The sequence below is a fragment of the Cibotium barometz genome, chromosome 59 (assembly GCF_041138505.1).
Source record: "Cibotium barometz isolate CiBa-2024 chromosome 59, ASM4113850v1, whole genome shotgun sequence".
In the NCBI taxonomy this organism is placed as follows: Eukaryota; Viridiplantae; Streptophyta; class Polypodiopsida; order Cyatheales; family Cibotiaceae; genus Cibotium; species Cibotium barometz.
This window is the reverse complement of record NC_141104.1, coordinates 39,665,643-39,683,429: the sequence shown is the minus strand read 5'-3', so window position 1 is coordinate 39,683,429 and position 17,787 is coordinate 39,665,643. Positions and strand designations below refer to the sequence as shown.

General features: G+C 44.7%; 1 protein-coding gene across 3 annotated transcripts in view; it reads left to right on the top strand.

Moving 5' to 3' along the window:
• The window catches only part of LOC147605788 (diacylglycerol kinase 7-like), a 35,566-nt gene extending 23,019 nt beyond the window's left edge, over window positions 1–12,547 (top strand). Inside the window, exons 7-12 of one of the 3 annotated variants that reach the window (XM_086793181.1) lie at window positions 10,787–10,869; window positions 11,139–11,209; window positions 11,305–11,382; window positions 11,474–11,561; window positions 11,907–12,023; window positions 12,206–12,547. In XM_086793181.1, coding sequence (XP_086649307.1) covers window positions 10,787–10,869; window positions 11,139–11,209; window positions 11,305–11,382; window positions 11,474–11,561; window positions 11,907–12,023; window positions 12,206–12,367 — 599 coding nt within the window. In that variant the 3' untranslated portion in view covers window positions 12,368–12,547. The remainder of the gene's footprint in view (window positions 1–10,786; window positions 10,870–11,138; window positions 11,210–11,304; window positions 11,383–11,473; window positions 11,562–11,906; window positions 12,024–12,205) is intronic. The other 2 variants (XM_086793182.1, XM_086793183.1) reach the window with 2 other exon arrangements.
• The last annotated feature ends 5,240 nt before the right edge of the window (window positions 12,548–17,787 follow it).

Genomic DNA, 17,787 nt, shown 5'->3' with positions numbered 1-17,787 from the left:
ACTCCTGCAGACGGCCTCAGTCCCGGCAGCAGAAGACAGAAGGGGGCAGTGGTTCGGAGGAGAAGGATCACAGAGGAGTCGAAGGTTGCCAGGTTTATCACCCAGCAACAGTTTAGCAGCGGGGAATGTCACGTGCACACCATTCAGGTGTACAGTGACATGGCATCATTTTATGGCATCATTAGCGTCATCAGCTTTATCAGGTATTTTACAGGCATTTAAGGCATTTTTCAGGCATTTATGGGGCAGCCGACTGGCATTTATGGTATTTATGCCCAGTCGTGGACATTCAGTAGCTGGCCGACTGCATTAATGCTGGCCGACCAGCAGCCCTCATTCATATAAATAGAAGCGCATCCTCATCTGGATCATCATGCGTTTTTCAGCCTATCAGTTCCGCATGCAGTAACCAGTCCATCATAGAAGCATTCAGCAGTGTGTTCTCCAACGCATCTCCTCCAGGAAGCATTGGGAGCAGCATAACCAGCCCACGCATCAGCATATCAGTAACGCATTATCATCAGCATTCATCTTCAGCAAACGCAGCAACATTCAGCTCAGTTCAGCCCATCAGTTCTGCGTTTCATCATCAGGTCAGCATTCAGCATATGTTCCAAAGCCTGCCTTCAGCGTTTCCTTTCCAGGAGACAAGGGAAAGAGTGGACAGCAGTTCATCCCGCATAGTCAGCATATAGGCAGCATATTCAGCAGTATAGATCCATTTGGATCTCATTGTAACCGCATTCCTCATATAATATAGCTGCATTGCATTGACACATATTTGTCTATCTCTTAAACATCATTAAGTGCAGTTTAGTCAGACTAAGGTTGTGATTACTACGGTCTTAACCTCTCACATGTCACACATTCATTTTCCAAAAGTTTCAAAAACTTTTCATACAAAAAGGGAGGGTACAAGCCTCAATATTTATATACAGGTTTATAATATGTTGCCTTGCAAAACAATATTAAACATGCATCATTTACACATTAAAACATGTTTACAAGCTAAAGCTAAAGAATTTGGGTGACCCAATTACAATGGGCACCCAACTGAGTCACTAACCGATTGGCATAAATAAATTGGCAACATCAAGAATCAAGATCTAGATTTCATCATCAATAATGGCAACTACTCAATAATGGCACTCAAAGTGATCACAAAAGTTTGAATCCTGAGCTGATACAAAAAAAGTAAACTGTAGTCTGAAATACACAAAGTAAACCATGCTGAAGCCTGAAAGATGCAATCGTGCATGAATGATGACAAATAGTAAACTAGAGGAGCTTGATAGCCCCAAAGACTAGAGTCCTCAATATGGAGTGTGGGCACTGCCAACTGGGCACCCAATCCTCAACATCCTCGATGTCCTCATCAGTACTCTCCTCGGTAGACTCAATGTCACTCTCAGAAGAGGATGATGCTGGCTCAGCTGTCGCACTCGTCTCAGTTGCTGCACTAGTACTAGCATCTCCTCATAATGCTTGAAACCGATCCCATCAAGTAGGAGTAGACTTCGTTGGACACCCACACGCGTAATAGCACAACTTAAATATCACAATATGAATGGACAACTCAATAACAACTGAAAACTGAAATGAAAAGATGATCAATGGACACCAGCACTGGGGCCGGAACAGGCCGACCCTCCCCTCAATAAATAATATATTATTGGGAGTATTTAAGTGATACAATGCTCCATGGGTTCAATGAACCAGATGATGTCCATGTACAACTGAAATGAATACAGTTACCAAACGAGAGACTTGAAGTAGACGTTCGAAGTAGAGTGATCCACTTGAAGAAGTCTAGTCTCTACGGTCCCGTGCCTTCACTGGAATCCGCAGAGCGCGCCCCATTGGTGTTCAAGGACCACGCACAAACAGGCGCTCCCGTACTAACGCTTGGCTCTCCCGATCTCGGCACCCACGGACTGTGGTTCTCCAAAAGCTTGGACTACCCGGCACCGAACGGGTGTTAGCAGCAGTGAATATCCCTCGAATGTTTTACACCAAGGACCTTTGCTTGAATCTCATTCAATGAACGTGGTAGAGAGAGACGCCCGTAAACTGCCCATTTGTGAAAGAGAGAATCGCCTGAATGCAGCTCGCTTGTGGGCAGGAGAAAGACCTGGGCCCTGTGTGTAGATCGCTAGTGGGCAAGAGAAAAGTGACGCTTGTTGCAACCGCTTGCGGGTTAGAGAGGGTGGCGCTTGTGCGATGCCACTTACGGGCTAGAGAGGGTGGCGCTTGTGCGATGCCGCCTATTACGGGCAAGAGTAGGACGCTTGGCGAAGGTGGCCGGGCCACGTACAGCTGGCTGACTCACCCTTTGCATGGGCCATGGCCCAAGTAAGTGTGGGTGCCCACCCTAGAAAAGGGCACGATGAGGTATTGGGGAGGCCGCCCACTCATTAATGAGTGTGAACCTGCAACCTTATAAAAACAAAGGTTAAAAATAATGCCATAAAATAAACAAATGGAATACACTTACCACCTGTTCACACGCAACAAAACTCGTCAGAAGACAGAGCAAACTTCACGACTCACAGGCAGGCATCCCCGCTCAGTAAGTGGCACGTCAAACAGGCAAACACAAGAATACAAGTCACGCGAAAACAGTTCCAAGCATGCAAAACATGAATGCATGTGCAAACAGTATCATGGACATATCTACCCTTCATGGAACAAGTACTAGACATTCCTGTTGGGCACAATGATGGCACGACAGAAAGTATAAATCCCGGTCTTTCTATGGAGTGACAGTCCCATAGGTAAGACACAGATCCAGGCACGAGTCTCCCTATGGAGTGACAGTCCCATAGGCAAGACACGGCACAAATACTGGCTCTTCCATGGCGTGACAATCCCATGGATAGAACACAATCCAGGTCATACACGGGTGGCACTAGTCTGGCTCCCGTCCATACGACACCATCTTGCTAACACACGGGTGGCACCAGTCTGGCTCCCGTCCACGTTATGCAAAATACTGGCCCCTTCACATGAGACACCGGCCTGGCCTCAAGTGAACAAGACAAATCTGGAGATGGACCAAATGGTCGGCCAATTGGTGACATCCCCCCGGGCTTCTAAAGAGTTGTCCTCAACTGAAAAGCCTTAAGATATGCCTGCAACAACTGTGGGTAGTCAACAAAATAATCCTCATTTACTCACTTTGCATCAAAGGGCAAATAATTCTTGAACTTTAGAAGGTATCTCCTGGAAAGCTTTCCTGCAGGTAGCCTTCTCTCCTTGTGAAAGACAATCTGCTCTGGCTGGAGGATCTCCTCAAGCTCATCAATCTCTGGTGGATCTTCTGTGATAGGCTCGTCAGTATCTGACCCGACATACTTCCGCAAAAGACTCACATGAAATGCATTGTGAATCTTCCAATGACTAGGTAAAGCAAGCCTGTATGACACTTCATTGATCTTTTGAATCACCTTGAAGGGTCCATAATAGCGAGTAGAAAGCTTAGGATATGATCCTTCTCGTCCTGGCCTCTTCCGAAGCCTAGCTTTCTCAAATTTTAGCAAAACTCAATCACCTTCTTTGACTTGCATGTCCCTTCTATGCTTGTCAGCAGCGATTTTATGCTTATCTTGTGACCTTGCAATGGCTGTCCGTACCTGAGCAAAGGCTACATCCAAGTCACGTACATACTCATGAGCTGCAAAAATCTCATCCTTTGTATGAAGGATGGGTGGCAAAACCACTTTGCCATAAATAATCTAAAACGGGGCCTTTCCCGTGGAGGCATGGACCGTATTGTTGTAGGTAAACTCAACAAGCAAATAAAGCCCTCTAGAAGAGGCTCGTAGTCTTGGGATCTCTATCCCCAATAATGGACTTTGGCATGCCATGATGCTTGAAGATGTTAGCAAGAAAAAGCTTCACCATATGATCAACTTTAATGGTTTTCTTGACGGGCAAGAAATGAGCCTGTTTGCTAAACCTGTCCACAATGGTCCAAATAGCATCATTCCCATGCTGGGATCTAGGCAAGTCCATAATAAAGTCAATAGTAATACTTTCCCATGGCTGAATGGCTGAAGTAAACCTGGAGGCTTTTGCTTGTCAAATTTTACCTTTTGGCAAGTAAGACATGCATGTACATATGCCTCAATGTCTTTACGCATGCTTGGCCAAAAAAATCTCTCTCAATCATGCGTGTAGTAGGCATGATACCTCTATGACCAGCATAAGGTGCGGCTGGATATTCCTTTAAAACCTTGGGACGCACGTCCTTCACCACACATAGGCAATTTTCATTCATGAGATAGCCCTCTTTGATCACATAAGAGGCATGAGTGTGACCAGCTCATCAAATCAGCCCAAATATGACAAAAATCAGCATCCAAATGATACAAATCACGCATAGTAGTCAATTCCCCATGTGAGGCTACTGAAATTGCAGCCACATATGGCCTCTTGGACAATGCATCTGCTACCAAATTCTTCTTTATTGCTTTATTAATATGGATGTGTGATACAATAGGGATGGAATCTCCCTCTTTGCCAGCATGATCAACACTACCCTGCATATCGGGAACTGCATGCACATTAGGCTTAGACTGCTTGTCCTCTTGCATCTTGCTTATGTTTGGGGCATTGCCGAAACATATGCTCTTTGCTTCCACATGCAAAATATTTCCCCTCTTTCGCATATTGCTCCCTTTGCTCAGGAGTCAAGCCAAACCTGTTCTTCTTAAGCACACTATCCATGGATGAGGTATTTTCAGCTTTACCTCCCTTCTGGACTTCCCTGAAGCTCTTTTTAGGTGGCTGTCCACCTTTTTTGCAGGTTTGGGAAGGTTTGGGACAGCCTTATCTTTGCCCTTAGAACCCCCTTGATCTTGCTTAATTTTGAGCACCAATTGCTCCGTAGCAAGAGCAGAGGCTATAAGCTGTTGCAAAGTGTGTTTCGGATGCAATTCAATGCCCGAACGATAAGCTGGTTGTAATCCGGAGCGAAACTTCCTCTTTCTTTCATCCTCAGTGATTTGCATAAAGGGAGTTACCTCAAGCAACACTTTCCAAAACTTATTGACATACTGCTGCACACTTTCATTATCTCTTTGCTCAAGTCTATCCCACTTTTGGGTGAGAGTTTGCTCCGCATTAGGTGGCAAGAACTGGGCATAAAATCTATCCTTAAACTCTTTCCAAGTGCAAATGGGGTCTTTGGTGGTCTTTTCAGTGATCCACCAATGAGCAGCTGTCCCCTTCAAGAACATGCTAGCATGGCATACTTTAGACTTCTCAGTGAAGTCCTCATCACTAAAAGCAATATCAAACTACTGTGCCACAAATGCTAACACCTTGGAAGCATCATGCTCTCCATGAAAAACATCAAACTTAACGGACTTGTCACCTGCTTTGAATTCCTTGAGCTTTCTGGGCATGAGACTCATGGTCCTCTCTTTTTCTTTTTCCCTTATCCAACGGGGCAGCCCTATCTGCATGGGCTCCATGGGCCATCATGGAAGTTTCATGAAGCACGGTGGCATGTGCTCCACGAACCTAAAAATCAGATGCATGTGACCTTCCTGCATAAGGCAATGTCTCTCCATGAGACAACTCAGTAGGCAAAGCTCTTCTAGTTGCAGACCTGTCACCCCCTCCATGGGATACATGCCTTGAATACATGTAACCATCATGCCCTCCATGAGCACTAGCATACATATACCTGTCACCCTTTGTGCCTTGTGGAGAAGATGCATGACGAGAGGTGGCTGTCACCTCTTCCCTTTGCATAAATGACCTCAACCTTTGAGATGCGGGATCTCCATGCTTCAAGCGAGGTGGATTTCTGAATTTCAGCTCTCCATCTTCCCCCTGTTTGTTATCACCTTTGCGGAGGAGGTAGGAAAGTGCCAACTCCCTTGGCTTCTTGCCCACTTCTCGTGCCATGGACTCAAAAGTCATGTCCACCATTGCATCAGCTTTCCTTGCTTCAATGGCACGTTGTACATGGGGATCTTCATGCAAGAATTTCAGCTCTTGCTTTTTTGCCTGCAAAAGCTTTCTCATATGCTCCAATTCAGCCCTCATTGCATTAGGCTCCTCTTCTTGCATAATTGTCTTTCCACGAGACGGTTGTCCCCTCGAATCACTATCATTCACCCTCTCAAGGGGCTTGTGCCTTCCCTGCAAAGCATCAGAACCATGCGAGGCACTTGATGGGCCCCTTGAAATAGGCACTTCCAAAGGCTTGCCTTGGCTGTCCATTGTGTTAAGTGTGCTATAAGCGGGGTGTCCAAAACACAGGTTCGTTTCCCCACTAAGAAGAGGGAAATGACCGTGCTCTGATACCAATGAAACCGATCCCGTCAAGTAGGAGTAGACTTCGTTGGACACCCACACGCGTAATAGTACAACTTAAATATCACAATATGAATGGACAACTCAATAACAACTGAAAACTGAAATGAAAAGATGATCAATGGACACCAGCACTGGGGCCAGAACGGGCCGACTCCCCCCCTCTATAAATAATATATTATTGGGAGTATTTAAGTGATACAATGCTCCATGGGTTCAATGAACCAGATGATGTCCATGTACAACTGAAATGAATACAGTTACCAAACAAGAGACTTGAAGTAGACGTTTGAAGTAGAGCGATCCACTTGAAGAAGACTAGTCTCTACGGTCCCGTGCCTTCACTGGAATTCGCAGAGAGCGCCCCATTGGTGTTCCAGGACCACACACAAACAGGCCCTCTTGTACTAACGCCTGGCTCTCCCGATCTCGGCACCCACGGACTGTGGTTCTCCAAAAGCTTGGACTACCCAGCACCGAACGGGTGTTAGCAGTAGTGAATATCCCTCGAATGTTTTACACCAAGGACATTTGCTTGAATCTCATTCAATGAACGTGGTAGAGAGAGACGCCTGTATAGCTGCCCGCTTGTGGAAGAGACAATCGTCTGAATGCAGCTCGCTTGTGGGTAGGAGAAAGACCTGGGCCCTGTGTGTAGCTCGCTAGTGGGCAAGAGAAAAGTGACGCCTGTTTGCAGTCGCTTGCGGGTTAGAGAGGGTGGCGCTTGTGCGATGCCACTTGCGGGCTAGAGAGGGTGGCGCTTGTGCGATGCCGCCTACGGGCAAGAGTAGGATGCCTGGCGAAGGTGGCCGGGCCATGTACAGCTGGCTGACTCACCCTTTGCATGGGGGGCGGCCAGTTTGAAGGCTTCCAAGGGGGGGTGGTTAGGTGACCATGCACCCACCACCACACACGGTTAAGGGAGGGCTTCTCTCCCCACCATGGCCCAAGTGTGGGTGTCCACCCTAGAAAAGGGCACCATGAGGTATTGGGGAGGCCGCCCACTCATTAATGAGTGTGAACCTGCAACCTTATAAAAACAAAGGTTAGAAATAATGCCATAAAATAAACAAATGGAATACACTTACCACTTGTTCACACGCAACAAAACTCGTCAGAAGACAGAGCAAACTTCACGACTCACTGGCAGGCGTCCCCGCTCAGTAAGTGGCACGTCAAACAGGCAAACACACGAATACAAGTCTCGCGAAAATAGTTCCAAGCATGCAAAACATGAATGCATGTGCAAATAGTATCATGGATATATCTCCTGTTCATGGAACAAGTACTAGAAATTCCTGTCGGGCACAATGATGGCACGACAGAAAGTATAAATCCCGGTCTTCTTGTGGAGTGACAGTCCCATAGGTAAGACACAGATTGAGGCACGAGCCTCCGTATGGAGTGACAGTCCCATAGGCAAGACACGGCACAAATACTGGCTCTTCCATGGCGTGACAACCCCATGGATAGAACACAGTCCAGGTCATACATGGGTGGCACCAGTCTGGCTCCTGTCCATACGACACCATCCTGCTAACACACGGGTGGCACCAGTGTGGCTCCCATCCATGTTATGCAAAATACTGGCCCCTTCACATGAGACACCGGCCTGGCCTCAAGTGAACAAGACACAAATCTGGAGACGGACTAAATGGTCGGCCAATTGGTGACAATGCTACTGTAGATGCTCGTGTGCCATGAGTAGGTGCCATCAACACCTCATACAACATGGCATATATGTCGCGCTCCTCGTGAGGAATCTCTGGGACATCTTTCATCTTCTCAATGTCGATTTTATCGACATTGACGTGACGAGGCTCTATCGGATTGCCTGAGTGCTCAATTAGGCGGAGATTGCAATGGCAATACACCAACCGCTCCAAGTGAGTAGTAGACAACCTGTTCCTCTTCTTTGTATATGGAAGAGGGCCCATGTGCTCCAGTTCCTCTCAGCAGGACTCGAATTGCAATCTTGTGAGAGGACTCGAATGGCGAGGCGTTTTTGCCAATAAAATACAGAAACTTTGTGAGTACAGGGTACTAAAGTCTAAGTATAATCATCATTGATCAATGTATTATGTAAATAACAGACTTGTCTTTTAGAGTTGTACTCACCAAGTGAGGGCTACTGATCCCATACTTCTCCCACCATGAGACTGGGTGAAGCTGTCTCTCGCATGCATGCAGTTTGTCTACCAAATGCGTGGTTGGCATTCCGATACACTAGCCGCTCATCCTCCAAGCGTCTCATGAGCTCCACGCCTCCTCCTGTCCATTTTTGAATGTAATCTTGCCATCCATCTTCCAACTGTTCATTAATATATTGGGCCTCACTATGCCAGAGAGGGTGCAATATGTGGGCAACCGCGTGGATTGGTCTATGGAACCAATCCCACCGGTCATTCCAAACCCGTCGAATGTCCTCAACCAAAATTAGCCATGAATGATCAAAGCTATTAGCTCACTCCTAGGGGCTACGATAGATCATAGTACGATACAACTTACAAGTTACAACAAGAAGGCAGCTAGTTGGAAGTTCAGTACCTCTCATCTGTCAAGAGAGTGCATCGGTTAAGAGCCTCTCCAGTCCGGTCCATGAACTCGTACAAGAGTCCAAGAGTGCTGCCCTCCATGTCAGTGATGCGAAGAACACTATAGATTGGTTGAAGAGCTCTCAATAAAGCCTTTGCCTCCTTCCACCAGTCTTCTTGCATCTCTACGTGCAAAGCAATTGCCTTCGGGTGCTCAATGGTCCTTCCAGCTCATCCACTCTCGACTAACCACTGTGCGCATGAGTCTCTGTCGGACTCTCACTACCCTCGCAACCACAATGAACATATATGCAAACCTGGTTTGTAAGGGCTTCAAAAGCTCAAGGTCACTATTGGCACGAAACATTGCCAATACCTTGGGCCTCTTGGTAACAAACTTCACCAAGCTACGTGCAATGTCAAAGATGTCAGCAATCCACCTAATCTTGGCAAGATTTTCAATGAGCAAGTCTAGGCTGTGGGATGCACATGGAGTCCATACAATCTGCGGGAACTCATCCTCTAACATCCGTCCCATAGAGACACAGTTGCTACCATTATCAGTGACCTCTTGCACTATGTTTTGTGGGCCTATCTCCATGATAGCCTTGCGGAGGTGTGACCATATAAATGCTCATGTCACCACTATCCCTAGCATAGATGTATCAATGGCACGCAAAAACATAGTGCCCTTGCAAGAGGACACCAAAATATTGTACACATTCCTCTTGCGTATATCTGACCACTCGTCACATAACAATGTGCAACCATACTTGCTCCAAGTGGCTTTTAATGGCTCCATCTCCACCTCCACTGCTTGTTGCTCTCTTCTGAGCTCTTTAGTGCGCAAGGTCTCATAGGAGGGTCCCTCCCACTCACATCCAATGCGGCTGATTGCCCTCATGGCCTTTTTCCATCGTGATGTGCGCACAATGTGAAAAGACAAAGCACATGGGATGAAAAGCCTAGTGAGTTCCCTAGTTGCATCTTTAATTGCCTGCTTTTGCATGCTTGCTTGAATGCTTGCTCTCTTTAGAGAGGCTTTGGGTGCTGTGGGCAAAGGGGTTGTGTTGCTGTGGGAGTGGAGCATCTTCCTCTGAACCCAATCGTGTTCTCTTCTCACATGTATCCTCACTAACCCCAATATCCTCAAGCACAGGCCCACAACCGTGTCTTGCCAGCTGTTGTCTTTTCCATTCTTGTAGCTCAGCTTTGATGTTTGTAGGCACAAGTTTGCATGCACCAATGCCTTCCCCGGTTAAACTTGTGAAATGGGCCTTAACACGGATTATGGACCCTCTTGAGCAAACCCCGCAAAAATTGCATTTCCACTTTTGTGTGCCTGAACCACCATATTTAGATACGGGAGTGACATGGGCCCACATGGCATCCTTAGTGCAAGGCATCTTGACAAAAGCAGGGCTGGATTGGCACCCTGGCATGAAAACCCCCAAATTTCAATATCTGTGTTTTTTACAAAATTGAAGAAAAAAAGCACAAATCAACACAACCCAGCTGAGAGTTGGCGGGCACGGAACCTTGGAAGTGCAGGAGGAGCTGGTAGGAGCTGATTTGTGCAAGGTAGGAGCTCCTTCAATCAATTTCCTGGTCGCCTGTAGACGTTTTTTTTGAAAAACGTGCTCTCTGGATAGAAAACGTTGAAAAACGTAGGTTTTCCCGGGCAGTTCCACGACTCTCCTACCATCTTGCTTGCACTGAATGTGTGCATGCGCTTCTTAGAGTGTTTTTATGCTCTAGCAACTGCAAGCACGACTCAAAATGATACTGTAGGTACCTATTTGATTGTGAGTCAGGTTACCATCTTGGGGAAAGCTCGGCTGGAACTCTACAATTGTACTCTTTTTTGCTACTACCTTCCGTACTTCCTGGCTGCTATCTCTAATTTCTGGTTTAATACTTGACAGGAATGGATGCGCAGGTGGCTTATGGATTTCATCACCTCCGTGAGAGGGCACCTCATATTGCGCAGGGTCCGATTTCAAACAAGGTGAAGACTGCTTCTGTTGCTTTACATGGCCATCTAATGGTGGGGAACTTTAGACGTGGGCTTTTTAACAGTGTGTTCCATGTGTAGCTAGATATGGAAGGTTTCTGGTCTAGGGTCTCGCAACTATTGTGCAGTGTTTCAATAATCTTTACTTCTATTCTTTCTAAAGACTAAACTGCTAAGTTCCTTCTGCTGAATGTGATGAAGTTATCTGTACCTCCTGTTCTTTATCTGTACCTCCGGTTCTAAGCATTATCCTATCGTTGCAGCTGGTTTACTCAGGCTGTAGCTGTGTGCAAGGATGGTTCTGTACACCATGTTCAGCCAACCCACGCGCAAGGTGAACTTATGGAATTGATCTAATTGATTATTGCTGATTCTCTGAAGTTTTTCCATGTCAAACGTTTTAGTGGTAAATTTGTTGCTTCTCAACAGGGGTTTGCGTAATGTTATGCGTCTTCAAGTGAGAAGAGATGCGGGTGGTGAATGGGAACCAGTTGATTTATCACAAAAGTGTGTTTGAGTTCCCTGTTTATTCATTGCCAGCTTCTCTGTGCAGATGGTTGACATCTTTCTCCTTTGTTCTTTTTTACAAACTGGGCAGTGTGCGAGCAGTAATCATGCTAAATCTTCAAAGTTACGCAAGTGGTCGAAATCCATGGGGCTATCCCGATGATGAGTACAATAAGAAGGTGAGTTTAGGTGACTCAGTTGATGGCCATTCATGGCAGGTTATTACCTGACATGTTCTACATGCCAGGCTGTGTTAGGTGTCATGGTAGTGATATGTTTGTGGGGATGAGGTTGGATTCATGTTCGTGTGCATGTTGGCATAGGAGCGTGGGTAGTGGGTGGGGTATGTATATTGACTTCCTATCCTTTACTATATTTGGCATAGGGATCATCTTGTTCCTTCGAAGATATTTTTGAGCCTAAGCTCTGACTGTTTTGCCTTGTACAAATTGCTATGTTTGCCTTGCATAATTTTCTATCCGTGCATTGGGTGGTGCTCTAATGTCTAGATTGTCCTGTCGCAGAAAGGCTTTGTTCTGCCGAAGTCGGACGATGGACTGCTCGAAATTTTCGGGCTCTTTGACGGTTGGCATGCATCTCTCGTGATGCTGAGTCTCCGCTCAGCTAAAAGACTTGCCCAGGTGGTGCTTGGTTTTTGTAGCGTGTCTTGCTTTTGATCTGCATGTGAAGAGCCAAGTTCAGACGCTCAATTCTTTGAAGTGTCTAGGCTTGTCCTTGCACTCATGTGCATGCCCTACATGATGTACGTAATGTTAGTTTCTTCTTCAAGGGGGCATTACTGAATGATCGGATGATAATGCAGGGCTGTGCTATTCGAATGCAGCTGATTGCTGATCAGAGGCATCGAGTGTATATGCAGATGGATGGAGAGCCTTGGCGGCAACCTCTAAGTGAAAGTGAGAACTCAACTATCATTGAGATAACCCATGTACCTACCCATTCATTGATGTTGAAAGCCACTTAAATTATTTTTATCTAAATAGTTTATATACTTGAATAATTTTACTGTAGTAGTATAGGCTGACTTTTGTATAGGGATTTGCATATTTGCAAATTGATGTTATGTGTGATCATGGACTCCTTTATTCTTTCAGACAGTTTATTCTTTCAGACATCAAGATGTAATAAAAGGTTTGTTTGCTCATGACCATTGTGTGATTGTTTATATATAATCATCTTTAATCAAGTTCTCCTACATCCTTGTCCTAACACTAAAAAGAGAGGCATCCTGTTTCTATCAACCTCCTCCATGGCTGATACACACATTTTTCCAGGATAGCAAGTCCCTACATTGGCCATAGCTGTATTGAATCCTACAGGCTTCAAATATAATTATATCCTAATCTTTGGTGCCACTGGATGGATGATTAAGGAGCTATGCTTGGATGAAACTCTCCGCATCCCCGTTTTTGGGGTGTCAAAACTATATCCAATGAGTAGTGTCAAACTAATTATTTCAAACCTACAAGCTCTTATTATTGGTGCTGAGTTGGAGGTTTTTGAAAAACCAAAAAAAAAAGGCTCAAAACTATATCCAATGAGTAGTCAAAACTATATCCAATGAGTAGTGTCAAACTAATTATTTCAAACCTACAAGCTCTTTCTTATTATTGGTGCTGAGTTGGAGGTCTTTGAAAAAGTGATGAAAGATCCTAGTTCCATATCAAACAGAGTCAAAGAACTACGTAGTTCCATTTATTCTGGTGTCAAAATTATTGCTTTTTTACAAAAGCTTCACCAAAGACGAAGCCGACATACTAGCCTCTAGTTGTACTTGCCTTAGAATTCTCCTTCAATAGCAAGGTCTTGGTATATTATTTCTTGGCACCGTCTCGATCTTCCTTCCAAGAAGAATCAACCATGTCCAATTTCCAAATGCCCAAGTTGTGGATATCTATGTTTAGTAGCTCAGAAACCTAGGAGAGACCAATGGGTCTCAGTAACATGTAGCTCAAAAACCTAGGAGAGACCAATGGGTCTCAGTAACATTTCCTTAAATCAGTGTAGCCACCTTGAGCTTAGCTTAATGGGCCAATCTCTATTTCAACATTTGAATTTAACCTTGTGCCCAATTATTTTGGCATGTTTATTACCACCAGATGCAACAAGGATGCCAAGTACCTTAACGGGGTTTTAATATATTAAAGGCCATATCTCAAATGCCTTTTGAACTATTGAAACAAGCAAGCAAATATTTTGGTTAGACAATTCTTTATGGTTTCTTATGCATGGCATGTACAAAGTCTTCATTAGTAACACCCTAAGGAAATCGCTGGATTTTTTGATTCTCTTGTCCATAGTGTGATCAAAGAAGATGCCAAATCTTTCTTACCATTCACTTGCTTTGTGGACCTAAAATGCTAAGTTGTCAAGAAACTTTTCCCAAAACACTTTGGGTCAAAATATGTATTCTTCCTTTAGATATACACCAAACAAAAGCTCACACTTGAAGAGATGTATGCATTGCTAACAATCAACCTTGTGCCGAAGACATTATGAATGGGAAAGAGAGAGGTAAAAAGTCCCCCCATATGTTGCGGGGCTATCAATAAACGATAAAACAAGTGCAAGAGAATGTAGTTAGGCATCAAGAATGTGGTGGTAAGTGCAAGAGTTTGTAGAACCCAAAGTCATGGACTAGAAAGCTCAAGAAAATACAACTTGTGCATTCACATAATGGGTTGGAAAGGTCAAGAAAATACAACTTGTGCATTACCATAATGGGTTCGAAAGGTCAAGAAAATGCAACTTGTGCATTCAAATAAAAAAACATTATCTTCAACAAGACATGCAAACTAAATTACAAATTGATGATGTCTACCCACCTGTGCACTGCAAAGAGCCTTGATGGAGATCTAGGAAGACTTTGAGATAAAGGGGGTCATGCACTAGTAAGGGTACACAACACAATGAATATATATCACAACTAATTATCTCAATATGATAGAGGAGGTTGCTAAACCCATCTATATGTTGTAATGATTGGTCAATCTAGCTCTGGGGGCAAATATCTCTTGAAATTCAAATCCCTTGGACTTGTGCAAAACCCTTTGCCCCCATGAGCTATGCCTTAGACTGACTTCATGTCCATTTGCATCACTAGCTAGTTCTCATGAGCAACCAAAGTGAGCATTGTGCGAATGATTGGCCAAGCTAGCTCTGGGAGAAAATATCTCTTGATATTCAAATCCCTTGACCTATTCAAAACCCTTTGCCATGAGCCATGCCTTAGACTCTCCTCATGACCTTGCATTTTTGGACGATCCACAAGAAGATTTCAATTTGAGTTCTTCATGATGGAGTTATACTCAAACTACATGGCCCTCTTTTTCTGCATGTGCTTCCTCCTCTGGCTCTTGCACTTTCATTAACTCATTTATAAGTGCCATGTTGATAATGTTTGCACGATCCCTCTTATTTTCCTCTATTCTCTTGATTCACAAACAACTATTGGCTTATCATCTAGAGGCGGGAGAGATTCCTTGTCAAAAAGTTGCTTCATCCACTTTAGAAATGACAGATTCTTTCATGCTTCAACATGCCTACCATCTTCATCTTCAGATTCTAGGTGCTGGTCTCCCCTTTGCTATAGAAACACAAGCCCATTGGTCTATAGCTAGTGGGGTTGTGTGTGCTAGGAGAATGTCTTTATTATGGATAAAGTGGATGGAGTCCTCCTCCACCTGATGGGGCTATTCCACATCACAACTCATGATAATCTTTATGGCCTTGGAAGAGTTGCCACACTACCCATGCTATTATGATACCACACCACGAATGACATAGATGACTAGCCAACATCATATGTGCCCAGCATGCCCCTTTCGTGAGGGCCACTAACACCTTTGAAGGCACATACATTTACGTGGGCCTACAAAGGCTTTGGCATGCTGAGGCATGTCCCCACTCTGTCTAACCATCCCTACATTCTTCCACAAAAGACAAGCTTGGGGTAGTTGAAGATAGAAGGGGTCCCTTTGGACTATGTATACCCTTTCATCTTCCACATTGCCTTTGTATATGGGATCACTTGGGATCTCTTTTTCCATATTGTAATCCCCACTACCCATGCAAGATTCGCACCTCCAAGATCCACCTCCAATCGAGCGCAGAGGGAAGCAGCCCAGGACCATGAACCAAGGCTGTGATACCATCTTGGAAACTAAGAGTTTCCATGCTGCCCCCATGATGTGTCACGATACCACACCACCAATGGCATAGATGGCTAGCCAACATCGCATTCCCCTTCTGTGTGAGAGGGCCATTAGCACCGTTGAAGGCACACACATTCGTATGTGCCCCTCGCTAAGGCTCTGGCATGCTAAGGCAAGTCCATGTAGATGTGTATACCTCTAGGGGGTGATGGGCAGCTCTAGAAAGCACACTGGGTATAAATGTTGGCCCATTGCTATAACCAAACTTGGTGTGTGAACCATGAGACATCATGGGTGTGGTGTGGCAACTCTTGGTTTCTAAGATGGTATTAGAGTCCTGGTTCATGGTCCCAGGCCACTTCCCTCCGTGCTTGATTGGAGGGGGCTGTTGGAGGTGCAAATCTTGCATGGGTAGTGGGGGTTGCAAGATGGAAAAAGGGATACCAAGTAATCCCATATGTATAGGCAATGTAGAAGATTTTGAAAGGGTATATAGTCCAAACGAACCCCTCCTATATCTGCAACTCCCCCAAGCTTGTCTTTTGTGGAAGATTGGAGGGTTGGTAAGGTAGAGTGGGAAACTTGCTTTAGCATGCTAGAGCCTCTGTAGGCCCATGTGGATGTGTGTAACCCCAGAGGTGCTAGCAGCTCTGGAAGGCACATTGAGTACATATGCTCGCCAACAACTGTTGTATCCAAACTTGGTGTGTGAACCATGACACATCATGGGCAGTGTGGAAACTCTTGGTTTCCTAGAGTAAATTTAGATTCCACCACCATTTGAGACCATTTGAACCCTCGAACGGGCCCCATAACTTGAGAACAATGTGTTCCCAGTTTGCTATCCCCAGTACTCACGAATGTGGTGACACAACATGCACAAGGATGCATCCTACTTGGCAGAGTACCAAGTCACATAAGCCTCTCCTAACCATTTGTCACACTTGGCCACCATCCATTGTCTAAAATGGGAATTTTTGGGTGCTGAGGTACTCAAAACAACAACTCCTGCTCATAAATGGGGCCTTAGATAATAAAGCACATACATCACCCTTAAAACATCATGAGGGTGGAGGGAGCATTGAGCAATGGATTTTCTAACACCCCCCTCAATGTCCTCCCGTCGGCAGTGAACTACCTCTTCTGTCGTCTAATGCTGAGTCGATGAAGATGATGCTCCCACAAATCTCTCCCTAGATCCTTTGTGAAAATGTCTACATAATTCTCAATTGTCGGGCAATATACAAGCTCCACCTTTCCATCCATGATAAGCTCATGCATATAACGATACTATATCTCAATTTTCTTCATGCAAGCATGAAATACAAGGTTCTTCGAAATTTCCACGTAACTCTGATTGTTGCACACCAACACTATTGCTGCCTTTTGAGCAACACCATGTCTCCTAAGATCCTTCTCAATTAGCCATAATCATGCATGACTTTTTCTTCTTCTTCTCTAGCCTTTTCCTACATTTATTGATATAATGGCAACGTTTAACAATAGTTGCATTTGCCTTTCTTCTTAGTCTTATCACCCGGCTTCTTGGCATTGTTGCCAAAAGATTTGGCTGATTCTCTCTTTGGCTTGTAGTCACCCTAGGAAAAGGCTTTACCTTTATGTTTTTGAATGGTAGCAAATGTCTGATCTCCCACATGTATAGTTCAATTTTTCTGAGATTACAAGTGTGGATGCAAAACCCTTGTATGAATCCGATAAAGTTGTGAGAATAGTAGATACCAATGAACTGTCCAAGTAGGCCTTATGAATATATGCAAGCTACTTTGATATCTTTGATCCTTTTATTGAGGAACTCATCCATTAAGTCATTCATATGCTTAGACCCTAACTTCTTGCATACGTAGGCCACTTGTGCCTTGTTATACACACCTAGTAAAGCACATCAAAACAAGTGCATCCCAAGCCAGTTTTGCACTTTTACATGATTGAATATGCGAAATAACGAAAGTGCCAATAATGCATGTGCTTGTGCATCCCCCTACCATCCCACTTGGCTTGTTCTGCTGTGGGAGGTGCAGAGGCGGATGTCACAATTACATCTGAACTAGTATCACCATATCGAAAGTACTTGCACTATCCTATGATAGCGAGATAGGGTGAGCCTCAATTCCAATAACAACATTCCAAATCCCTTTGGGAAAAACCAATACATGATGCATCATATACGATAGCAACAGGTGTAGTTGGTTCCATCAAGCCCTCAATACAT